This window comes from Daktulosphaira vitifoliae, unplaced genomic scaffold, assembly GCF_025091365.1.
Source record: "Daktulosphaira vitifoliae isolate Bord-2020 unplaced genomic scaffold, ASM2509136v1 Scaffold_2, whole genome shotgun sequence".
Taxonomy (NCBI): Eukaryota; Metazoa; Arthropoda; class Insecta; order Hemiptera; family Phylloxeridae; genus Daktulosphaira; species Daktulosphaira vitifoliae.
Window position 1 is genome coordinate 20,806,250 of NW_026099573.1, and position 27,009 is coordinate 20,833,258.

At 27.4% G+C, this 27,009-nt stretch overlaps 1 protein-coding gene and 1 long non-coding RNA gene across 8 annotated transcripts in view; one reads left to right on the top strand and one right to left on the bottom strand.

Moving 5' to 3' along the window:
* The window catches only part of LOC126899651 (neural-cadherin), a 52,563-nt gene that overhangs the window by 20,264 nt on the left and 5,290 nt on the right, over positions 1-27,009 (top strand). For 3 of the 7 annotated variants that reach the window (XM_050674707.1, XM_050674705.1, XM_050674706.1), the window contains 29 exons: positions 7,766-7,957; positions 8,048-8,294; positions 8,541-8,757; positions 9,292-9,568; positions 9,718-9,889; positions 10,090-10,387; positions 10,482-10,607; positions 10,823-10,969; positions 11,140-11,331; positions 14,212-14,402; positions 17,172-17,361; positions 17,454-17,636; positions 17,744-17,933; positions 18,006-18,149; positions 18,210-18,325; positions 19,144-19,308; positions 20,442-20,579; positions 20,651-20,837; positions 20,992-21,398; positions 21,489-21,638; positions 22,964-23,269; positions 23,339-23,612; positions 23,690-23,898; positions 23,958-24,290; positions 24,386-24,592; positions 25,474-25,951; positions 26,033-26,175; positions 26,294-26,554; positions 26,619-26,969. In XM_050674707.1, coding sequence (XP_050530664.1) covers positions 7,766-7,957; positions 8,048-8,294; positions 8,541-8,757; positions 9,292-9,568; positions 9,718-9,889; positions 10,090-10,387; positions 10,482-10,607; positions 10,823-10,969; positions 11,140-11,331; positions 14,212-14,402; positions 17,172-17,361; positions 17,454-17,636; positions 17,744-17,933; positions 18,006-18,149; positions 18,210-18,325; positions 19,144-19,308; positions 20,442-20,579; positions 20,651-20,837; positions 20,992-21,398; positions 21,489-21,638; positions 22,964-23,269; positions 23,339-23,612; positions 23,690-23,898; positions 23,958-24,290; positions 24,386-24,592; positions 25,474-25,951; positions 26,033-26,175; positions 26,294-26,554; positions 26,619-26,969 — 6,491 coding nt within the window. Of the gene's footprint in view, positions 1-4,436; positions 4,477-7,765; positions 7,958-8,047; positions 8,295-8,540; positions 8,758-9,291; positions 9,569-9,717; positions 9,890-10,089; positions 10,388-10,481; positions 10,608-10,822; positions 10,970-11,139; positions 11,332-13,671; positions 13,863-14,211; positions 14,403-17,171; positions 17,362-17,453; positions 17,637-17,743; positions 17,934-18,005; positions 18,150-18,209; positions 18,326-19,143; positions 19,309-19,951; positions 20,117-20,441; positions 20,580-20,650; positions 20,838-20,991; positions 21,399-21,488; positions 21,639-22,963; positions 23,270-23,338; positions 23,613-23,689; positions 23,899-23,957; positions 24,291-24,385; positions 24,593-25,473; positions 25,952-26,032; positions 26,176-26,293; positions 26,555-26,618; positions 26,970-27,009 lie in introns of those variants that run through there. The other 4 variants (XM_050674709.1, XM_050674704.1, XM_050674708.1 and 1 more) reach the window with 4 other exon arrangements.
* Positions 19,232-19,998, bottom strand: LOC126899708 (uncharacterized). Its single transcript, XR_007702687.1, has 3 exons — positions 19,909-19,998; positions 19,658-19,728; positions 19,232-19,372 (listed from the first exon to the last, which is right to left on the bottom strand). It is a non-coding gene; the product is annotated as an uncharacterized LOC126899708 (long non-coding RNA).

The window sequence follows — 27,009 nt, forward strand, 5'->3', positions numbered from 1 at the left end:
AACGCTTTGCAAAGTCCATCTTCGGAGCGATAGTTTGAGGTTTATTGTTTTAACTATACTGCTAGCTTGGCTTGTTTATGTGTTTGTTTTTATATCGATTGACAACTGATAACGCTGATGTTTATTATCTATTGTTGTTATTGTCGTGTTGTTGTTGACAACAACTGTTAATTTGTTGTTTTCCTTTGTATTTTGTATCTGTTATTGTTTACAGCATTTAACTTTATTTTTTCTACACCGGTAATTTTCTGATATGTTAAATATAGTTTTTTCATACATTAAGTTATTTCAATAAGTTATTCAATATATTGAACAAAAAAGCTCATTTTGGCAAATGAATGCACAAAGAAGTAATAGAAATCGAAAGATATACATACAATTACAATAGAGAAAATGGATAGAAATTTAGAAAGACTTGGTTGTTTATCGTACATCAGACAAAAAGAAAATCAATAAACAACAAAGAAAATAATTTAATGTATGAAAAAACTATATTCAACTTATCAGAATATTACCGGTGCAAAAAAGGTGAAGCTAAATGCCAAAAATGCCGTAAACAACAACAGATACAAAAAATGGACGAAAACAACAAATTAATAGTTGTTATCAACAACAACGCGACAAAAACAACAACAGATAATAAACATCAACGTTATCAATTATCAACTGATATAACATATCGTAAACAAGCTAAACCGACAGTATAGTTACAACATCGAACCTGTGACCATCGCTCTGAAGATGGACTCTGCAACGATTTTGAAACGTCAGACCATAACTGTAGACATAGATAGATTTAAAATAATTATAGAAATTATTTGAGCTGAATCAAATCCAACGATTATATACCATTCATTATTATATGTATTCAATTATAGTTTTGCTTTTTACGCACTACTGACTATTTAAATGTGTTTTATTTACCCATAAGTTCATTTATAGATATATTCTAATTTTGATGTGGTTTTGTACAATACGTTAACGTTATACATACATTTTTTAAAGTCATTTACTATTGTTAAAGTCTCTGCGTTACCAGTTAGATAGCGTTACACCTAGCGAATTACTTTCAATCGATGCATCAGCCACTGTGATGATAATTATGTGGCAGTGTTCGCACTTGTAGCTGTACAGTTGAACGAAGCCGTTTCCAAATGTTATATACATTCACACACGTATACTTATGTCTGTATTCAAAGAGTGATTGTATATAAAAAATTAAACCGAAGTCGAATCTCAAAACGAAGAGATGGAGAGGAAAACTCGTGCCGTAACGATTACTCGTCACATTCCATTGACACGCGTTCTGCTCGAGACCACGTGAAAATTGCTCCTGGCCTTCTTCCTTCACTCCTATTTACTAGTACACATACTCACAAAATTATTATCTATACATGCAGTTGTACCGATCCACCCACATTTGGGCGATGCTGTAGTAGCCGTACCGTGTTTTTGTTGGGATTAAATTTTCTTTTAGGAGAACACGTGTACTAAAAGTTTTGCTAATTTGATTTATCCAAAATCCCTTTGCGGATATTTTGGTTGAGCTGACTTCATTTGAATTATGTTAATTGACTGCAATGTAGTCTTATCGTCGTTTTATTCAAAATAAAACGGGCTTTCAGTTTATTGTTTTTCAAAACACATTTTTACTAAAAAAATGAAATGCTCAAATTTTTTACGTGTGCATTCCTAAATATTATTATTATAACTAAAAGGGAAAAAACATATTTATATTCTTTAAATTTGAATTTCCGTAATAAAACTATTATAACTTTTGAATAACTCGGTTGGTGTTATATTAACACCAAAGAGAGTGGAAATAATTTTTTTCAGTGCATTTAACTCTTGCAATACAGTTACTCATTACAAACTTTTTTTATAATTATATACTGTAATATGTATATTATTTAGATACATAAGTTATCTTCGTGTAAAATATAATTCCATATAGTTAAATTTATATGTTTAAATTACAATCTAACCATTAACGTCTAAAAATCAATTTGATTGTTTTCCTTAATATTTATGATAGAAGTAATGTAACCATGTAAATAATTATGTTTTATCTTTTAATGACTTAAATAAAAAAGCTACTTCATATCATGTCTATTGTAATATATATAAGAATATATATATATAAGAAAATTATTGAGAACTTCTTTGAAATTTATTGTGCAGTTTCGCTTAGAATTAACTACAATTTTTATTCTTTGTAATGCATACATTTTTCTTTTATAGTATTATTAAAATAAATTAAACACTTATAAAATATTTGTTTCTATATAAATTATAATTAAAAATTTCCTAATATGACAGACCATATCAAAATAATCATTTAAAAAATAAAATACACATTTTTCCTGTATTGTTATGTTTTTATTGACAGACTTTTTCTCTCATGATCTCACTTTTTTAGCGTTTCTTTTTAATTATAATGAAATTTATATAGTGATTAGCATGTGTTCGTTATAATATAAATGTATATTAACATAAGTATATATATATATATATATTTTTTTTTTTATGAATAAATATATGTCAACTGTTCATTAGTTTATTCGTTAACTTTTAGTAATATTTTTATATAAAGATCAGTAGCTTGAGATTTAAATAAACAGGAAGTCGTTCTTGAAGTAAAACAGAACACTTATAAACAGAGGCATGTGGTATATTGTTTTAATTCAAAAGGAACTCATCTCCAATTTATGATTTTCAAAAATGTAATATAATCTATCTTGTTAAAACTTATTGTAACCAAGTATTTTTATAAATTTCAAGTTGGTCTGGTTTATATCATTATGGATTTTGTGAGAAAACATTGGACGAGGTCCATTTAGTTGTATTAATTAAAAAATTTTCTTATGCTTTTATTAAGATCCACATGTGATATATACAATCTAAAAATGAGTTGAAAATTGTACTTAGTAGTATAAAAAGAGAAAAACTTCTATTAATAATGTATACTATGAGATTATATAAAACCACATATGATGCATATGTGGTTAATCCACGCTAATGTTGTTTTATGCGTTCTATATCATTTCTAAATTATTACAGATACATATTTCTTGATAGGCGATCAATTTTATCGAACAGAATTAAACACAGGTCCTAAGAAGTAATACGTGAAACATGATAATTACATGAGATTAAAATTTTAAGATATATTTTAAGAAACAAACGATGATGACAAAAATTAAAATTTACACTCCTTAATATATTATCTATGTATTTTGCAATGAATTCATTTTCATTTTCATTGAAAATGTTTCATAAATTATACATATCTTTTAAAACATTTTATGGTAATAAATCTGTTTTTGATTATGCAGTGTTAGTTTTCTGCCCGTACAAATTTATTCAAGTTAATATTATTTTCAAAGGTATGTTTGGCATTTTTTGATATCTGACTGAATGAAATCTTTAAAAATGTTTTGCTTTTTATTACCATGTTTTAATATAAACGTGGCTAACTTTTACAGTTCTCAGTAAACCTAATTTTGACGTAAAATGTGCAATCGAATGTCATAAAAGCCAAATTGTTCCAAAAATAAGACACCAACTATATGCGTACGTGCTAAGTAATGACATGGCGAAGCCATCTAAATCACTAAGTATTACATGGTCCAGTGAAAAATGGGTGGGCTGTGGTGGTGAATTATTCAGTGTTAAATTTTCCTTGTTTCTTGTCAACTCTTGTCAGAAGAAATATACACCATTATGACAATCATCACGTATTAAACATAAAAAATATAATACGACATTGTCTTTGAAGGCTTCTCTAAGTCCAAATAACAAAACTTCTCTTGTTATTTAATTCATTGCAGTGCATAAAGAAATGAAATATATGTGAAGGTAGATGCGTATAATTTTAATAGATAATGATTGTGTATTTGTACACAAAAATAAACAATTACTAAAATTAGCACCCTATTATTGAATTGTTAAAAAAATACAATATTTGGTTTTGTTAAATATTACGAAAAAAAGCCCTATGTAATTTGCTTCTACCTTAGTATTGAAATGAAATCAATGTGATTGTAAGGTTTAAACAACGTAGGATTATTTTGAATTGCTTAACTCGATTAAGTGTTAAGTTTATTAAATAGTTTTATCATTAATTTAGACAAAGACTTGGTCTTTTTCCACTAAATATATGTTTAATAGATGATTAGTTTTGTCACGAGGGTTGAAACGAATATAAATGATGAACGTCATGACGATACTGACCGATGACTATCAGTATGTGCCGAGTACATTATAACAATAGTAAACTATTATTTTAGACAAGATCACTCTTTATTGGTTTTATGTGGGTGTATAACAACCACGAACAATTTTCGTTTAGCTATCTATTGTATAAACCTATCCTATTAATAATGTAACACTTTAAAACTCCCGTTGTATTTTAAATATTAATGTATACTAACATAATTTTTTTCTTTTTCATGTTAATTCCTCAAGGAGTCAAATGTAAGTATATCTAAAAATCGAAAATAATGATTTAAAAAACAGTAGTTTTTACTAATTTATTCTTGTAGTCGTTATTAGTTTTGTTGTTATCGATTTGTTCGGCTTTGTGTGTGCGCGTAGAACGTTATTGTAAAATATATTTGTATTACAGTATTGTTAGTATATGCATGTATAGATGTAGTGTAAACGATTGTAATGCCGCTTTTATTCAATTTGTTTTCAGTCATTTTGTGTACAAAAAAGATAATAATACGTTATTGTTATGATTTGTCTTAAAGCTTACTCGGTAAAATACTTTTAATGTCGGTTATTTGACTGGTTAATGTACCAAAGGTGTCAAACATTATTACAAACAAATAATCTGCTAGTTGATTTGTGTAAATCAAATGATATAATATAAAAAAATCATAATTAAAATTGCTAGTTTAATTTTGTAATTCGTGAAGGATAAATTATTAGATCCTTTCTTTACATTATTTTGCAAAGTATTCGCGTTTTCTGAAATTTAAATTCTCGAAAATCTCGAAAATATTATATATGATTATATAATTATTATAGCTTATAAGATTGTTAAACATTTTTTTTTTTTTCATAAAAATTCCATCTAAAGAAATATACTCTAGGTCTCATTACCGCATATTATAAATATAAAATGAAATTCTCTTATTTCTTAGTGAGTTGTAGTGTGTACTTTAAACATTTATTATTTTTATTGTTAAAAAAATTCTTTTTTAAATGGAACTTATTCCTTTCTACGATTCATTTTTAAAATAAGAACTCATTATATATCCTTTTTTGTTAAAAAATTATCTAAATACTTACTATTATTTTATTAATATTATAAATATAGTTTATAATTATAGTATAGATTATATTTTTTGAGAGGTCCTGTGGTAGAATTAAGGCCCGACTATGAACCTGTGCTTTTAAGAAATAAGATTTTAGTATAAAAATGTATTTAATATTGTTGAAAAATTAATAAAAAAATAAATAAAAGTATACTATAGTATAATATACTACACTAGTAGTATAGTAGTAGAATATTAAAATTATAAAATGTTGATAACATAATGGGAGACATAATACAGATATATAATTAGGGTTGTCAGACTTCAATACAAAAAATATTAATAGAAAATTAATTTTTATTTATAACACCTAGATACAAGGAAAACATTTTTAGAAACATTAAAATTTAAAGGAACTGTTTATATCGTTCATGTTCATTAATTTTAAAAGGAACCACTTTCTAGCTTTGTGCCTACAAAAACATTGTGTTATAATTTTTCATTATAAAGTGCTAACTTAATCTTTTTAAAATTAAATTTCATATACATCAACTAATAAATAAATATATTTTTAATATTTAAAAAACATGTTTAAAATTTGACTATTAAAATAAATAAAATAACAGATATTATTAGAATTATTTAATCAAATATAATTTATTAAAAAAAAAAAAATTATACTTTTCGCATGCATTGGATTTTTTTAGAGTTTAATAAAATAATTAAATTCAATTAAAACTGTCAGTATGTGTTTAGCGTTGATAATGGTAACATTATTTCCGAAATATATATCCGCGACTTTTCAGTAATTTTTTTGTGGTTTTTGAGTTTAATATTTCTTAGTTATTTAAATTAATAATATTTTTAGTTTTAATTTTATTTAATTAATTATCCACAAGTGATCAATTCTTATTATATTTAATAAAATAATACATTTTTGCGATATGGTGAAAGTAAAAGAGTTATTTTTATAAATTATATTTTAAGTTCGCAAAATATCTTGAAATTTTGCATACAATAATACATAAAAGATTTCTTATATAAAAATTTAAAGAACATACATATTAAGGTTTTGATATTTTTTTACTCATTACATTTTTGGCAATAAATTTTTTCAAAAACATTTTCTGGCTACTTCAGTGTTCACACTTTTCTAATCATTAACTTAAATTTCCCTTAATTATTTGCTCCAAGCGAAATGCTCTTAAATTAACAGTGTAACTATCCTTTCTCAAAGATTTGTGTAAATTATACTTAAATGTAATATTAAACACGATGATTAAAAATGTTTCAAACAAATTCTTTGTAAAAGTTCTACTTATAATATTCCTCCTTCATTGTGAGACATTGATATATTCTGCAGTGTGTGACACAAATTATAGCGGATCATATATTAACAACTTTTTCACCGTGTTCCACGTTTCTAATATTACAAAATATTTAGCCCCCTAAGGGTCTATACATTTATTAGTAGCGAAAGGTAATATAACGTCATAAAAAATGTGTGTTTTGTTTCAATGAAATTCCAAAAGATATAATAATAAAGAATTTTAATATTTAATACTGTTATAAATATTTCTATTTGCCCCAAGCCAATGCACACGAATTGTGATTTATGTGCTTGAATCGACCTGATTTCTACCACTGATGTGTAGGTTCATCAGAAATATATACACATTTATAATAATAATAGGTACTGAATTTCATCGCTTGGTTTTTTTTTTATTGACTCAGTTACAATTCTACTTTATAAACTATAAAAATTAGGCATTCTTATTTTAATAAAAACCGGAATGAACACTATACTATGCATAAAGTAGGCGTTATTATTGAAGTTAAAGTATAATATAAAGTAAAATAACCTTTTCTAGTTCTAAATTACGAGTTTATGGGTTCATCATAGACATTCATTCATATTTCGTAGCTTTAAATCAAGCAGCATGTCATATTATTTTGTTCTATTTTTTAAATATAATTATGTGGGATGCAAATCCTATGACTTATTCATAAAAAAAAAAAATAGACATTATTTAAATTTTTTACTTTAATTATTATTCTTTAGATTGTTTAATAACTTTCGTTTTTGATAATCATGATATTCTATTGTGATGAAATATTTTGCATTGGATAAATTACTTACAATCACATCGTGATCATATTTTACGTGCGGTAAATTTTCATTGATCTTTATGCAATAAAAAATTATAGCAATTAGTAGAAAAATAAATCTTATGAATTTTCAAAGAGTTTTTTTTTCTATTTTTACAATTGATGGACATTTTAATTTTGCGCTGTTTAGAAATTAATTATACTTTTGAGGCTTAATTTTTAAAAAAAAAATGTTCATAATTTTAAGTAGTAGATACTTTTTATTTTTATTTTTATTTTGTATCATGTTTCCAATCGTAATTATTTAGCGACAATGTTTGTAGTTATTATATAATCTTTAATAGTATAGTAAACTTGTATTAAATGTATTAATCAGCTGTATTATTTTCTAGACACCGATAATCAAAGGGTCATCATCCATGTAAAAGATGTTAATGATGAACCGCCGTATTTTATAAATCGTCCTCTACCAATGCAAGCTGTGGTTCAGCTAAATGCACCACCAAACACGCCTATATTTACGCTTCAAGCCAGAGATCCAGATACTGATCACAGCATTCATTATTTTATTGTACGCGATAGAAGTATGTAATCAACAGAAACTAATGATTTTTCATATGATTTACATATTTATAAGTATTTATTAATTAATCTTAATTATATTTGTTAAATAGCTGGTGGAAGGTTTGAAGTAGACGAACGATCTGGTGTAGTTAGGACCAGAGGAACAGATCCATTCCAGTTGGATATGGAGTATGTATTGTATGTTAAAGCTGAGGACCAAAATGGTCGAATGGATGAACGGCGTTTTCAATCTACTCCCGAAGAACGATTGTCAATTGTTGGTGGTAAACGGGCTCCACAATTTTACATGCAATCTTACGAAGCAGAAATTCCAGAAAACCAAAAAAAAGATTCTGAGTAAGTATATTAATTGAGAACCAAACACTAAATATTTCTTCTATTTTTAGCGTTTTATATACAATGATTTTGTTAGTTTAACCCAAATAGATATAATCATAAAATGTAAAGGTTTGTTGGTATGTTTGTTTATTATAATCAAGGAATGAACTTATCCTATTTTTTTAACTGTTCAATTTAAAAGTAAAAAATAAGTAAAATTTTTATTTTTACTAGTTAAAAGTTTGTTTCGTTCATTTATTTCAGTATTATATCAGTGAAAGCTAAATCATTTGCGGATCGAGAAATAAGGTACACACTCAAAGCTCAAGGACAAGGCGCTGGTACATTTAATATTGGACCAACTTCGGGAATCGTTAAACTAGCCAAAGAATTGGACTTTGAAGATCTTAGACAACCACATGTTTATTCTTTGATTGTCACTGCCACTGAAGACTCTGGAGGTTTTTCTACTTCAGTAGAGGTATATAATTATTAAATGAATCATACTTTAACTATTGAACCTTAGTAATTATTTAACATCTTGTCTTTTTTGAATATTAGTCATCTTTTTCTTTTTTTTCAAAAGACTAATTCTTGTCATATCCAGTTAACTATAGTTGAACTAGTGTTTTTCCTAGGAAATGGGAATAAGAGCAGTAGTTTTCCGTTGCTTTCTGTACTGTGGATAATAGTCAATGTCCTTTATTATTTTATGGACTATAGTTAGAGAGTTAATTGTTCTTAAATTAGAACCCAATAAAAAAAAAAAATTCTAAAAATATTGAGATCTTGTGATTTTCCTATTCTTAGAATATTGGATTTATATATTATAACAATACTAATATTTCAAAAGTATTATAAATTAATGAGAAGCCAAATTTAATGTGCATACTTTTTTCGATTATTTATCGTAAAATTTTATTAATTTCAATTGTATTTTAAACTGAGTTATTGTATTTACGAGGCTTTTATATTGATAAATATATATAATATATATTTTTTAAATAATTTTTAGCTTACTATTCGGGTGACTGATGTTAATGATAATGCACCAAAGTTTGAATTGCCTGATTATCAAGCGCACAATGTGGATGAGGATATTCCTCTAGGTACATCTATACTCAAAGTAAAGGCAATGGACGCAGATTCAGGAGAAAATGCTGAAATAGAATATCACGTTAGTGATGACCACTTTGCTGTTGACTCTTCCGGGATTGTTAATAATAACAAACAACTGGATGCCGATAACAACAATGCTTACTACGAATTTGTGCTGACTGCCAAAGACAAAGGTATGACCTTTGTAAAAGTGATTTAAAGTTTAAGAAAAAAACAATATTTGTTATAATTCTTGTTAGATAAAATTAAAATAACTATTCTTATTTCACTTTAAACGATTACTTCATTTTACATTAGATTACTATTGTTTTTTTGTTAATAGGTGAACCATCAAAAACAGGTACGGCAACCATCAGAATTTACACGAAAAACAAAAATGACGAAGAGCCAAAATTTTCACAACAAGTGTACACACCTAATGTTGACGAGAACGCAGGACCAAATACATTAGTCACTACAGTAGTGGCATCTGACAAAGATGGAGATAATGTGAGGTAATTTAACTTTGTGTTAATTACAACTTACCTTTCGCAATTATTATTCATAGAAGTTGTGCTTAAAAGTTTTTTTTTTTTAGTAGGATTGAGGTTATTGAGAAATAAAAAAGTAGTGCTAAAAATTATTTAATATAATTTTTTTATCTTTTTATCTTTATACTAAAAAGTATATTTTAAATTTGTTAACATTCGCGCAGATTCGGATTCGTTGGAAGTGGCACATCTTCTGGTCAGTTTGTAATTGAGGAAATTACTGGTGTCATACGACTCCATTCCAAGTCTATATCATTAGAACGAGACAAGTACGAATTGAATGTCACAGCTGTTGATGATGGTGCTTGTTGTGTTAATGGAGCCGCCACTATTCACACGAGTACTGCAGTTGTGGTGGTTTTTATTACTGACGTCAACGATAACAAGCCTGTATTTCGAGAATGTGCTAAATATAATCCTAAAGTAGAAGAAGGTGCTCCTAACGGAAGTCCTGTGCTTAAGGTGAGATATTAGTTTCATTTTAAATTATTGATATATAAATTTATTAAATGTAATTGTAAAAAATATTTGAAAAAAAATTTGATTTATACCAAAGGTGCACGCTACGGACGAAGATAAAGGAGTAAATGGACAAGTGAAATATTCTATTGTACAGCAGCCAAATCAAAAAGGAACTAAATTTACTGTTGACGAAGAAACCGGAGAAGTATCCACTAATAAGGTATTTAAATGATTTAAATAAATTTTATTTAAGGAGTAGAAATTTTGGATTTAATTTGTGTATGAACACTTTTTACACACAACCTAAAATAATTATTGTGTTAAAATTTAAATATTAATGAAAATTACTTTAATGTAAATTTTATTAATACATTTTTCAAAGTTCTTACCTCTATATAGAATCATTTTATTTTTTAAATTAAATTTTTTCCTCAGGTATTTGATAGAGAAGGTGACGATGGTAAGTTTGTTTCAGTCACCATTAAAGCAACTGATCAAGGCGATCCGTCACTAGAAGGTGTCTGTTCATTTACTGTCGAAATAACTGATGTTAACGATAATCCTCCGCTGTTTGACCGACAAGTAAGCAATAACATTATAAATTATTATTGTATAAAAAATAATGTTAATAATTATTATAATACTCGATATGTTTAAAATAAGTCGTAGGTTAATATGCACTATTTTTTTAAACTGAAATAGTTCTAGAATTAATTTTCTATAACACCTTGAAATGTTCTCTTATTTCTTAGAAATATGTAGAGAATGTAAAGCAAGATGCTAGTATTGGTACCAATATCCTAAGAGTTTCAGCATCTGATGAGGATGCGGACAATAATGGAGCAATTGTTTATACACTAAGTGCACCATATCCTGGTGATGATTTGGACTATTTTGAAATTCAACCAGAATCTGGCTGGATTGTATTGAAAAAACCACTTGATGTAAGTTTCTTATTCATTGTCATCAATAAAAATTACTAACAATTATAAATATTAACAAAATATGCAAGAAATTAAGCTGAATATAGAGTGAGTTTTCTCATTTGTTTTTATCTTCATTCAATAAATTTAATTATATTGATATTTATGATCATAAATTATTTCGAATAAATCTACATTCAGCTAATATAGAATAGTCTTAATTTAGATATGTTAGTCATATAGTTGAAATTATTGATTCAATTGAAATTAAAAAAAAATAAATATTTTTACTCAAATATTCAACTGTATATAAATAAATATATTTTAAATACAAAATAATATTTTTCTATTCTTTTTTATGCTGTTTACTTTTTAAAAACTATAGAAGCTTTATTAATCGTAGTAAATTTTCAATCATATACAGTTGAGTGTTATTGTGTAAATAAAGCCAAAAGCTTCTACTTATTTTACTTCCTATCACATTCTTTCTTTGTTAATTTGTGAAATGGCACAAGATTGAATAAAATATTTTAACATTAATTGCACTATCCTTAACATCATAGGCCAACACGGTATTTGAATTTATAAGCACACCATTGTTTTAATTTAATTTAATTTGCATTTTATGATTAATATCGCCTTAAAATTGTTTTGTTTTCGCCAAAAAAATATGTTTTACAATATGATAAATTATATATATATATGTATGCATATTGTACAACTATAATAGTCATTACGTATTGTAAGACTCATTTTTTTTAATCTCCATTAATTTTTTATTTTTTATACACTAAGGTAAAAATGAATACTTTTGAGTAAAAACATTGGCTAACATTTTACATGATGGTATTTTTGTGGAATTTTTACCAGTTTTATAACAGTGTTAAGAGGTTTTTGAATAAGTCAACTTTTATTTTTGAGACTTATTTCCTCTAAGCAGTTGTATGATATACAAATTAAATGTGACATTGATAAAATGTGTTGGGACAACCGTACATGGTCTGTGATATTTACGCAACTAACAAAATTTTTACTTAAAATTGTTATTGCGCTTTTAATTTTTATCAGGCTTCTCTCAACTATTTTTTTATTTTTTAATACATTTTTTTCAACATCTGACTTTCTTGTCAGCTTAGGCGTAGTGCTAATGTTATTCTATTACAGGTTTCATTTTTTTGAATTGCATTAGCTATAGTATTTTTTTTATGTGTAATTTTAAAGAGCCTGTAGAAATGTTGCAAACCAATTATTAAATTTTGTTAGAAATTTCTTACATTTTTAATTTTAACTTTTTTTTTTTGCAACATTTCAATTGAAATTTTATCATTTTTTTGTATCATTAAAAATATTCCATATTTTTGTGGTAGTTTGTTTTTAATAACTTTATTGGATATATTTTTTAAGTTTAAAAACTATAAAAACTAATTTTATAATATTTAAAATTTTTATTGGAATATTTTTATTGTCTTTGTTTATTATTATATTTTTTTGGTTAATTTATTTGGCTTTATTTTAATCCATTTTATGAATGTTGTATTTCTTTGACTATCGTAGCATGTAAATTTATTGAAGCATGTTTTTAGTTATTTACTACTTAGTTATAGAATTTTAATTAGTTTTTAACGTCAAAAAGTCTCCCCAATAAAAGGTGACAAAATTTAGATGCATTAAATTAAAACATTTAATAAACAAAATATCAATTTTAAATTGTAATATGGGTATTTTTAATGACAAAATCATAAATAAGATGCTATTTCATTTCATGTTTTTATATATTTTATTTTAATTTTTTTGTTATAAATATTAAAAAAAAATTCAAAGAAAAATTGATTTAACTATTTTTATTTTTTAATCACTGTTTGTACTATTAATGTTGTTGATCTGGTTATCCGCCTATGGATGATTTTTTTAAGACAATGGATTCTTGGAAACTATGTGCAAACGCGTAAAAAATCATATTATAATAACTAAAAAATGTTAGCATCCTCTCTTTAAATTAAAACGTATTTAAACCTTTATAGAAATATATACCGCTAAATTTGTTTAATTGATATGATTTTAATTTTTAAATCCTGTAATTGTTGGTAGTACTTTCATACTTATTCGCTTACTTATATTAATATACAGCCATTGCTAATTAATAATAAAATTTTGAATGCATAGTAAAGGAATGATTAGTTGTTTGTCAAAGTAAATTAATGACTTAGGTCACATTTCTGATTTAATTATTTTTTTAGTTTTGTCTATATTAAAAATAATTTACTGCTCTCATTTTATTTTTTGTTCATATAATTTTTTAATACTTTGTTTTGTCGAAATTTTGTATTTAACTTGGGGGCAATTATGTGTGTATACATGTAGCAAGAAAGGTATCGTCTACGTGTAAGAGCTTCGGATTGTGGTCAGCCACCGTCGTTTGCTGAGGTCGATATCGAGTTGGATGTAGTCGATCGGAACAATAAGCCTCCTCTTTGGGAACACAGCGTGTACGGTCCTACACACATCAAAGAAAATGTCACAATTGGTACCATTGTGATTTCGGTGAAAGCTAGGTTTGTATTCAGGCCCCTAAATTTCAATAATAGTTTTATTATATTTAAGTATGGCAAATAATGGTAAATAAAAATAATCACTATTGAAATTTAAAATGAAATTGAAAGTATTGATTTTGATCCTTAAAGCGCGTATAGGTGAATAATAATTATAGTGCTGTTTTTATATTTTGTGGTGTGATTATAAATGGCAAAACGGTTTTTGGTTAACAAACATACTATAATAATTAGTATTGTATGTACGTTTTGTAGCAAAATTGCTACAAATTTTTTTACACAGGTTTATTACAATATTTTTGTGTTTTTTTTTTCATCCCTTTGTCACCCCTTTCCGCATTTTAAACTGTAGCGCGAGACATACAAGCTGGAAGCAACCGCCCAAGACAAGGGTTACCCCCCTCTGTCTAGAAGCGTCGAAGTGCAAATCGACGTGGTGGATCGAGCCAACAACCCACCGGTTTGGGACCACGTCGTGTACGGGCCTATCTACATAAAAGAAAACAAGCCGGTTGGGGCTAAAGTGGTATCCGTTAAAGCCAGGTCGGTCAAAAAAAAATATTTTGTCCGCAAATACATATTTTTTTTAATAGATTATAAAATCTGTTTGCACGAAACTTTTAACATTATTATTATTTTTTATGGGTGTACACTTTTTGATTCAAATATCTTAGTATACTAAACTTTTAAAATGCATATATGGGTAATATATTTTTTTGTTTAATATAGAACATCAAAATGCATAATTTAAATTTGTGTTGTCGAGTGTGAGCTTAATAGAATTTTTAATACTATGTAAATTTTTACTTAATGGTAATTAAATTTTTTTTTTAATAGTACTGTTTTAGATATAGTATAAAATAATAGTAAGAGCAAAAAATAAATAAAAATATAAGAAATATTAAGGGATTCTTTTATAATTAATGATTTTTATTTTTTGGAAGTTTATTTTTCAATAGAATGCTATTGTTTTTTTATGAAAAAGTAAATAAAACTTAACGTTTCTTTAAGCGTATATTTATATTAATTTAAAATGTTGATAGTTAAAGTTATAAAATTTATTTTTTAATCAATAATCAGTTGTATAATAAAAAATAAAAATAATTGTAAACCTTTAAACAAATAATTGAATTCTATCACTATTTTTTATAGTGCAGATAAATAAACTTGATTAAATAGATATTTAAAATTTATATTAAATTTTCTTAGTTTTATAATTATATTATTATTATATAATCAGTAAATAATTAAAACTTGAATTTGAGCCTATTAAAATATGTTAATTTATAAATAGTGCATGAGAGTAAATATATATTTGCATGTCCGCACTAAGCATAGTGCACGTTGTCATCTATGTGCGGATTGTAAATAAAATAATTTTCAGTTATTCTTACTATTTTTTTAAATTAATATACAGGTGATTATTTTATTACGAATCGCTAAATTGGTCGCAAAATAAAAACAATATTGCTAATATTTTAATTGGTTTCTTTTAGTTCCATATTTATCTCAAATTATGAATCATTTTTTAAGTTTATCCCTTATACCTTATAAGGATTCAAACTTAATTTTTTAAATGGCAACATGCATAATTAACTAACTTATTAAGGATGAATTTAGAAAATTACTGGTAGATTACAATTTTTGGATCAGAATTTTGTAAATTATTAACACTTTTATGCCTTGGTAAGAGGAGTAATGCGACCTAAAAATATAGCGATAAAATTAGTATAACTCGTACCTCATCTCCAGCCATAACTTAAAATTGTTAATAATTTTTGAAATGCTGGTCCAATAATTGTTATCGATTGGTTTATTGCTTAATTAAATTTTTTCTATTTAATAAGCTAGTTAAATAAGTATGTAGCCATTTGAAAAAATTTAATTTGCACCCTTATAATGTATAATAGATGAACATAAAAAATAATTCATAATTGATAATTTAAGAAAAATATATCACTAAGAGAAATCAAAAGTAAAATTTTCAATATTATAATTATTTATCAATTAAATGGTCAGTCAATGATAAAAGAATCACCTTTTATTTGTGTTGATTTATTCATAAAGGTATTTTGATGCAAGGTAAATTATTTCTTCGACATTAAGCTAATTTTCTCATTAATTGTCTAGGTACTTCAATGATTCTCGTGATCACTATATAGTAATTGTTTAACTATGACTCCACACATTATCTTTAAAAGTATAGAATATATATATATATATGTATTTTTAGAATTACAATTTAAAGTTAATAGCCTTAATATTCTATATAATAAACCGTTGTTTAATTTTTCCTCTTACTTTTAGGCTGGTGTATAAATATATTTTTTTGAAAATTCGTTGATTTACCTATCTGTAATTCTTTTTGATTTTTAGACTTAGTACTTTGAATATTTGATTCTGAATACTTAATTACGCTCTCCGAAGAATAGCACAAGAGTTTGCTACAAGCAATCATCCTCTTTTAGAATTATTCAGTAGAATAACTAAATGCTGTTATAATTCTCCATCCCCGTATACCTAAAAAACTTAAATACGAAATAATAACTAGCACTTTAAGACTGGGTATTGGATATTCGCACAGTAATCCAACGCATTTGTGATTTTATTTATATTTCATTTAAATTTATCAGTACTATTTTTAATAATTAAATATTTATTTTAATTCATTTTTCAAAATAAATTGATGTGCAATTTAGATTACATTTTTTTAATTTTCTTGTATTTTGATTTGAGTAATTATAATGATAGTCACATAATTATGTGACATGTAATTGTTTTTGTTGTTGTACTTTGATGATGTAGATTTTTTTTATATGACTGCTTTTTTGCATTTTATATTATGCATAATATAAAATTGAATAACTTCTTTTTATTTTACCTAATAAAACTAGGTAATATTTAATTTTTGTTTTTTGAAAAAGTTTTTTATGATTTAAAAAAAATTCATTAGATTTTTATTGCCATTTTTTGAATATCGCATGATTTATACTTTTTTTGGTTTAGAATTTTTATTAGTTCGTTTAATTAACTTAAATATTGATTCAATTTAAGGTTAATCAATATTTGTCAAATAAATTAAAATTTTTTTTTTTATTTATCTAGTTTGTTTAAACTTAATATTTAAATAAAATTGTTTTTTACTAATCAATGAAAAAAAATTAATTTAATTCGTTTTATAAAAATTATTGCATTTTTAATGGTTCTTAATAATTTCTTAACAATCACTGTTTACACTTTTTAAACAATTTTTTTATTTAATGTAATCTTTTTTTTCATGTTTTTTTTAATGCTTTCGTTAACATTTTCTAGTTCGGGTATAGAAGGAAATCCAACTGTATTTTATCGTTTAATGCCAGGATCAACAGCTCAAACTAATAAGTTTCACACTTTTTATCTACAACAAAGACCTGACAACGGATTTACCTGGGCTGACATCAAAGTGAATCATCCTTTAGATTTTGAGACAAACAAAGAATATAATTTAACTATTCGTGTTGAGGTATATATCAAATTATTATCCGTTCAATGTACAAATTTATTATTTTAATTATATTTTCATCGATCCTTCTAAAAATCCGTTTTTTTTTTTAGAATAACGGAGCTCAACAACTTGCGTCAGAAGCGACAGTATTTATAATGTTAGAAGATGTCAATGATGAGATACCATTGTTTACTGAAAGAGAACAGGAAACCGTACTCGAGGGCGAACCTATTGGCACTAAAGTAACTCAGGTCAACGCTATTGATAAAGACGGTACATTTCCCAATAATCGGGTATGTAAAGTTTCTGTAATAATCAACTTCAAATTATTGGAATAAAATGTTTTTGTTTGTTTATTTATTTTCCTACTTAATTTTTTTTTTATAATTTATTTCCACAGGTGTACTATTATGTGGTTGATTCACCACGTAATGAAGGAAAAGATTATTTTGAAATTAATACAGAAACTGGAGAAGTGTTCACTAAAGTAGTATTCGATAGAGAAAAACAAGGAGCTTATGCCTTAGAAGTAGAAGCTAGAGATGGAGCTCCATCAGCTCGACCTGGAAATGATAACGCTCCCAATTCGGGTAAATAACATCCATACTCATCATTTTATCTTTCATATATCGTGTCTCAAATGAATTATATCTTTTGAATAGTATCAAAGTTTATTCGTATTGGTATCGCTGATAAAAACGACAATCCACCTTACTTTGATAAAGCTTTGTATGAGGCTGAAGTAGACGAAAATGAAGATATTCAACACACAGTATTAACTGTGACAGCCAAAGATCATGATGAATGTTAGTTTTACTATTTCAAATGTTTATATAATCAATAATTTCGATGTTTAATTTTTATAGCGTCCCGTATTCGTTACGAAATTACTGGGGGTAACTTAGGAGGTGCTTTTGCTGTTAAAAATATGACTGGTGCAATTTATGTAGCTGGGCCTCTTGACTATGAAACTAGAAAAAGAGTAAGTTTATATATTATTAACTGCGAAATTTGTTAATTGAATCGACGACCGTAATATTATTCATCAACTAATTATTTATGACCTATGAAAGATATAAAAATGATAAGGACTTAAATAGTAGTGTATGTTGTATCAAGATCAAATCACAAAAGTTTCTAAATTGTTATATATACATAATAATAGTGCCAAATTTTGAATTGTCATTGAAAATGTTTGTCATGTTAAATTTATTTGTAAATTTCTTAAAAGTTACCAATGTGTAACAGACTTTTCAAAACACCTCAAACACCAGAGTGAATATTAGACCACCCACCGAAAAAATTCTTTGCGTGCCTTCATCTTAATTTTCTTAGATTAAGATGCCGAGTGCAATTGATTTTTATCGTCTGCAATGATTATACAACACAATCAATAATAACATTATTTAATTATTTTCCATACAATGGATTCTTGTATTCATACAAATGTATTACGGTCGAGCGATTGAGTGAGTCATCATTCATTTTGAATCTAATGAAAGTTATTTTATCTTAATAATTTATATTATTATTATTATTGTTATTATTATTTATATTTTTATAAAATACTATATTTTAATTTTACTTATTAAATTTATACAAATTTAAAAAAAATTGACTAAACCCGCCAATGATAACTATTATTCAATTGATTCTTTTGTACAATTTATTATTTAAATTACTTATAATTTTTATTTTAATATCGTTTTTTTCCTTTATTTTTTTTTTTTTTCAAAAATTTGACACTATAATATAATTTAACTTACGATGATCGCGTGTGTGCCATTCTCGTGTGCTTAGTACGAACTACACTTGTCGGCTTCGGATAACCTCAAAGAAAATCATACCATAGTGGTGATACACGTGAAAGATGTCAATGATAATCCACCGGTGTTCGAACGGCCAACTTACAGGACACAGATCACGGAAGAAGACGACCGCAATTTACCTAAACGCGTATTACAGGTCCGCTGTTCGATAATATCCCCTGTCCCATCATGATCGTTGCATGTAGCATGTTTTTCCATACCTTATGAAACGAAATATTTTGTTATCATTTAAAACATTCACACTATTATCAACGAAAAATGAGCTGGACTAAGTAATTTAATTAAAAACTAAAAAGATGAAAACTGTTTTTTTTTAATTATGAATTCACTTAACTTATATTATTTCAGCTTGGAATTTAATAGATTCATAGTCAAAATTATTTAACCTACAAAATCATCGATTTGATATTTAAAGAATTATTTCTATTTCCACAAAAATATGTTCCAGTTCATTTATTGGTTTAAAAATGTAATATAGCTTTTACCACTGGCATGTTCGACATCCATTAATATATAGCACGATTTTTTTAGTCATCCTATATAACGAATAATTAATCTGTAAAAAAAATAATTATATGTGATTTATAAAATAATTGCCATATTAATTTTGATTGATATGTAAAAAAAAAAATTCCTATAGCTAATAAATTGTACAAATTATATTATATAGAGTTCTTAAATAGAGTTAAAAACGTATATAAAATGCACATGGCCGCGTTCTATGTAGTTGTTTTACCTTAATGACACCCCAGTGTATGTTTTGCATGTGTGTAACGTAGTACGAATTGATTCTGGCTGCTTCCGACAATTACCAAGACAGTAAAACCACAGTTGTGATACATATTAACGACAAGAATGACATGCCTCCAGTGTTCAATTCTCCTTTGTATGCCACTGAAATGCAAGAAGAATTGGTCGGAAAGTATCCTCATCATTTGTTACAAGTTAGTATCTTATAGAATTTAACCCAAAATTTGAGCAATTACTTCTTTAACGGGTGTTTACAATAACTACGTGTCATAAGTCTATAATTATATTGTAACAAGATAAAGCTATATTTTACCAACCTTACTATCTGGATATCAGGTAATGATTATAAATAGTACTCCTTTCATTTTTTTTTTATTTATTTATTCATCAGCACAAGTTTTAATTTTAGAAGAGTAGATAATATTAGTCGCTATATTGCAATTATCATTCCCCGATTCTAAATCAATGCAACATTGAGATTACTTAATTTTTATTTAAACGAATTACTCTTATAATTAGGTTACAGCTACTGATGGTGATAAGGATCGTCCACAAAACATTGTATATTTTCTCACCGGTCAGGGAATAGATCCCGATAATCCAGCCAATAGTAAATTTGATATAAACCGCACATCCGGTGAAATATTTGTGCTCAAAGTAATTATAATAAGATATATTTTATAATACTTCAATGGTATTATTAATAAATTTTCAATGTTTATTTATAGCCCTTAGATAGAGACCAACCAAATGGTAGACCTCAATGGAGATTTACTGTTTTTGCTCAAGATGAAGGCGGCGAAGGCTTAGTAGGATATGCGGACGTGCAAGTGAATTTAAAGGATATCAACGATAACGCTCCATTGTTCCCACAGGGTGTTTACTGGGGCAATGTGACTGAGAATGGAACGGCTGGTAATTTTTTTTTTTCAATTATCTTAATTTTAGATAATTGACGATAATTTAGATAATTTATTAAAAATAATAGAAAATTAACGATTTTATGATCCATCGATCATTATCAACTGTTACTAGTGACTTCCTCATTTTATGCTTTATTTCATCTTAGGAATGGTGGTAATGACTATGACGGCTGTGGATTACGACGATCCAGCTGAAGGTACTAATGCCAAACTAATATACTCGATAGAGAAAAATGTTATTGAAGAAGAAACTGGCACACCAATATTTGAAATTGAATCCGATACGGGTGTGATCAAGACAGCTGTGTGTTGTTTGGACAGAGAGCGAACACCGGATTATTCTATTCAAGTTGTAGCTATGGATGGCGGAGGGCTAAAAGGTACAGGTACAGCATCAATACGAGTGAAGGATATCAACGATATGCCACCACAATTCACCAAAGAAGAATGGTTGACAGAAGTTGATGAAACTGACGGTGCAAATCTACCAGAAACTCCTATTTTGACTGTAACGGTCCACGACGAAGACGAGACAAATAAGTTCCAATATAAGGTATAAAATTAGCTGACAATACTTTAATATTTCATCACTACCTTAATTTATAAAACCCATATCAAATATAACATAAATTGCAATTTTTAGGTAATTGAAAATAGCGGTTATGGTGCTGATAAATTCACTATGGTTCGCAACAACGATGGTACAGGCTCACTGAAAATCGTCCAGCCGTTGGACTACGAAGATCTGTTACAAAGTAACGGATTCCGTTTTCGTATACAAGTTAATGATAAGGTAATTTTCTATTTAATATATTGAACAATTCTTGACACCAGAAATGAACCCTCACAAGTTACATTTTTTTTTTTTTTTTAATATAGCTTTATATGGTTTACCTTTTTGTGTACAAAATTTGTTACAATAAAGTAGCGATATGAGCATGGTAAATTTAATCATTTTTTTTTTATGGGTAAATAAAAATTTATCACTCAAAAATTTATTTGACTACTTAGATCAAATGATTTCTTGAAAGCTTCATTATTTATCTTATTTTTGTAAACTCCCACACTTATTATCAATAACATTATTGGACTAATGTGAGATGTCAACCCAACAATGTGATAATATTATCCCATAGTATACTTGTAACTTCTCATATGTCTCACAATTATAGGTATTATTAAATATCTAGGCATTTTTTTTTTTTTAGTTATACTGTTTTTTGTATTATTTTACTTAACATTTAGCTAATAGAAACATAAATTTAAAATTGAACCAAAAAAAAATTTTAAACGTCGATTAGTGGGAAATCACTATACATTTTTATTTTATAAAAATGAGTGTAAGATAATTTTACAAGAATATACTCGTATCACATATTTATTAAAACTATTCTTGTATTTTAAATGAAAAATATGAATCACAATTTAAAAAAAGTTATTGTTATGACTTTTGTAGATGATAAGTAGAAAAAATGTAATTGCAGATTTGAAAGCAGCGCAAAAATGAATTTAGAAATGTATATTTTGGTCCCTGATGAAAATTCTTGTAGACCAGTTTAGATCAAATTATTTTTAATTATTTTCTGAAAAGTTTTGCATCAAGCTCTTTAATTTTGATATATGTTTGTCATAGAAATAGCAAAATTTATAACTATTTTATAGTTACTCCCTAAATTTACAATATTAAATTATTAAATATCATTTCATACTAAGTTTTATTACTATAACTAAAACTATAAATTACTAAGTATTTATTCAAATATTATATTTATAAATCAAAGAACTACTAATCAGGATATAATTAAGGAAATAGGAGTTGATGTTGTTTTAGGAATGATTCACAAGTTTTATAAAATTATACACTATGTACAAATTTATTTAATGAAACAGTTTTAATTATAGTGATTTTAATGACTGCTTGATATAATTTATACTATTCTTAGTTGTGCCACATTCCCATTATGCCGCAACCTCTCTGTGCTGGTTTTTTTTTTTTAATAAATTTTACTTCTCTATAATAAAGTATCTATTATTGCAAATCATGAAATTTTTTTTTGTTGTAAAATTTAAGGATATTAAATTACATTATGTTTTATTTATAAATATATCGGATTTCAGGGAGAAGACAATGACAACGACAAATATCATGTAGCTTACTCTTGGGTGGTAGTCAAATTACGTGATATAAACGACAACAAACCACAATTTGAGAGACCTAACATTGAAGTATCTGTCTATGAAAACGCAGAAATCGGAAAGAGTTTGGAAACATTTAAGGCTACTGATCCAGATCAAGGAGGTAAAAGCAAAGTGTCATACGCTATTGACCGAGCGTCGGATCGTCGTCGACAATTCCGTATTAGTCAAGAAGGAACTGTGTCAATACAACGACAGTTAGACAGAGAAGAAACACCCAGACATCAGGTAAGTTAAGATATAATATAAGTTCTATACAAATATTTTTATTAACTCACATAGTCTGGATGGATATAGGTTAAAATTTTGGCTATTGATGACGGTATTCCGCCCAAAACAGCTACAGCTACTCTAACAGTTATTGTTCAGGATATCAACGATAATGCGCCAAAATTACTAAGAGATTATAGACCGGTATTACCAGAACACGTTCCTGCACGCAAAGTAGTAGAAGTTTTAGCCACCGATGATGACGACCGTTCTAAAAGCAATGGACCACCTTTTACGTTCCGAATGGATCCCAATGCAGATGATGTTATTCGAGCTTCTTTCAAAGTAGAGCATGATCAAAGTGAGTATAGTCGAACAATTAGTAAAAAAAAATTATTTTGAAATTAAAATAATGGTTTGAATTTCGACTCTTTCTAGAGGGTGCAAATGGTGACGGAATGGCTGTAGTGTCATCTCTTAGATCATTTGATCGAGAACAACAAAAAGAATATCTTATACCAATTGTAATCAAAGACTCTGGTAATCCAGCTATGACAGGCACGAGTACATTAACAGTAGTAATTAGAGATGTAAATGATAACAAGATGCAACCGGGTTCAAAAGAAATATTTGTTTACAATTATATGGTATATTATTATTACTTATAGTCAGCATCATGAATATTTATTATATGTTGTTGATATAGGGTCAAGCACCCGATACAGAGATTGGTCGTGTATATGTATATGATCTGGATGACTGGGATTTGCCAGACAAAAAATTCTATTCAGATGGTACAGAACATCCTAGGTTTAAACTAAATGATACTACCGGAATGATAACAATGCGACATGGTACCCGAGAAGGGCAGTACCACTTACGTTTTAAAGTGTATGATCGGAAGCATACACAAACTGATATTTCTGCAAATGTAACTGTAACTGTGAAAGAAATTTCTCATGAGGCAGTTATAAATGCTGGATCCATTCGTATTGCTGGTATTACCGACGAAGACTTTATTAGAATATGGAACTATAGAGTAAGTTATTCCTATATTTTAATTACATATTTTCTTGTAAAGTTATGTTGTTTTTTATACTTTTCTATTATATTTTGTCATTTTTAATATTTTAGACTCAAAGTTTGGTCCGAAGCAAATTGGATAGATTTAAAGATAAGTTAGTTGATATTTTAAGTACACCTAGAGAAAATATTGATGTTTTCAGTGTTCAATTGAAAAGAAAATACCCACCGTTAACTGATATAAGGTTTTCCGCACATGGATCACCTTACTATAAAACAGTAAAACTGAATGGGCTCATATTAATGCACCGCGAAGAAGTAAGCTAATTTTAAAAAAATAGAAATGATTAATTACTTATCATAAAACGATTAGTATAAACTTTTTTTTTAATTATGTAACATATACTTATTTGGTCAGACTTGGTTGCCACAGAAATTTCAGTTAACTTGACAACATTGACATCTGGTGACAAGCTATGCGCCTCTTGACTGCTTCCCTGTTAACTAAGTTCATTTTCTACAGCGTAGCAATTTACGTTTTTCTTTATCTTAGTCATTTTTTTGTACACCATGATATTACGGTCCTGTTTTCCCTGCAGCAAACATTTTGACGTTTGTGTAACTCTGTCATCCTGAAATTCTTATAGATCTTTCTCCATTGACTCATTGGTTTTAATCGTCTTGTCCAATTATCATTATTATCATCATTCTTCGCCTACAAATTTGTCATTAAGTTTTGCATGATACTTCATCCAATATCCTGTCTATCCATTTATCCTTCATCTCGATTGACTTTATCTCAAAGCTATCTACAGGGCCAAATTAATGAATATTTCTTTGCTTGTTGTTTGTTTAATCTTACATAATTGTGTTATTTGCACCATTATATATTTATTTTAGTATTTAAGTGGTCTCCTCTTCCACATTATTTATACTATAACGACTGTGTTTTTCATTACATTAATCACTTGTATATTTATAACAAAATGTGTGTTACATTCAACAATCATTGTTAAGTACTTTATGCTGTACACTTCTTTTATTTCTACTAATCTTTCATTACCTCAAATTATTTACAACAATTTACTCTTACATATTTTCTATCCAATTTCTTGATTGGTAAATCAACGGGCAATAGATTATTAAAATACTTAATTAAACATCATTAAAAGAATTTGTTGTATGTTTTTTAATTGTAGATTGAAAAAGATGTTGGTATCAATATCACTATGGTTGGTATTGACGAGTGTTTATATGAGTATGCTACTTGTGAGGCTAGTTGCACCAATGTAGTAGAAATCAATGCACTCCCATACATGGTGAATGCTAACAAAACAGCTTTAGTTGGTGTTCGAATCGATTCAAATGCTGAATGTACATGTGGTGCACGAAATTTCACCAGTATGGACACATGTAGAAATAGCCCATGTTTAAATGGCGGTAGATGTACAGACACTAAAAATGGTCCGATATGTGAATGTCCTTCTGACTTTAATGGACCAAGATGCCAGCAAACATCACGAAGTTTTAGAGGAAATGGATGGGCATGGTATCCACCGTTAGAAATGTGTGAAGATTCACATTTGAGTTTAGAATTTGTTACAAAGAAAGCTGATGGTTTACTTTTGTATAATGGACCGATTGTACCACCTGAGCCTGAAGAAACTTTAGTATCTGGTATAGCATATTTTTAATTCTACTTGGTTGTTTTTTTTTTTTTAATTTTTTTTTAAATTTTTTATCAACATTTATTGTTAGATTTCATTTCATTGGAACTAGATAGAGGTAGACCACGTTTGCTCATAGATTTTGGCTCAGGTACTTTAGAGCTTAATGTAAAAACTAAAAAAGGTTTACAAGATGGTGAATGGCACAAAATTGATATATTTTGGGACACTGAGGTAATTTAAATCTAATTAGATAAAAAAAAATTTTGGGAAATAATCATTTTTCCATTTCCTAAAAAATATAGACAATCATAGTTATGATTTCATTAAAAAAATGTTGTCTTGATTATAGAATGTACGCCTAGTTGTTGACAACTGTCGATCAGCTGATGTACGTGAACTGGAAGATGGTTCTCACCCTGAATTTGATGACTCATCTTGTCAAGCTCAAGGCACTATACCACCATTTAATGAATTTTTGAACATCAATACACCACTTCAGTTAGGTGGAAGGTATATGTTAGACTTTGACCCAACTCGCTATCATTGGCAAGCGGCTCCTTATGGTAAAGGATTTGATGGCTGCATTAGAAATGTGTATCACAATAGTAAAGTAAGTATTATAATAATATTAGTTGATTTACTTTTACTTAATTTAACTTTCTAAATAATTGTAGCTTTATGATTTGGCGGAACCGGGTTTGACACGAAATAGCTATGCAAAATGCCCTCAAACAGAAGATCTTTGTTTGCAAACAACCAGTACACGTGGATGTTTGAAACATGGAACTTGTGTTGGAAGTATGGATGAAGCAAGATGTGAATGTCTACCTGGTTGGTCTGGTGCTGATTGCATGACTGCTACTACACCTACTACTTTTCGACCACAGAGTTATGTCAAGTATGCTTTGTCGTTTGATGCTGACAAATTTATGACCAAAATTCAGTTACGGTTTAGAACAAGAGAAGAACATGGAGAGTTGTTTAGAGTCAGTGACCAACACAATAGAGAATATGCTATCCTTGAGGTAAGTAATAATCTTTAAGTATAATAATATAAACTTTTTT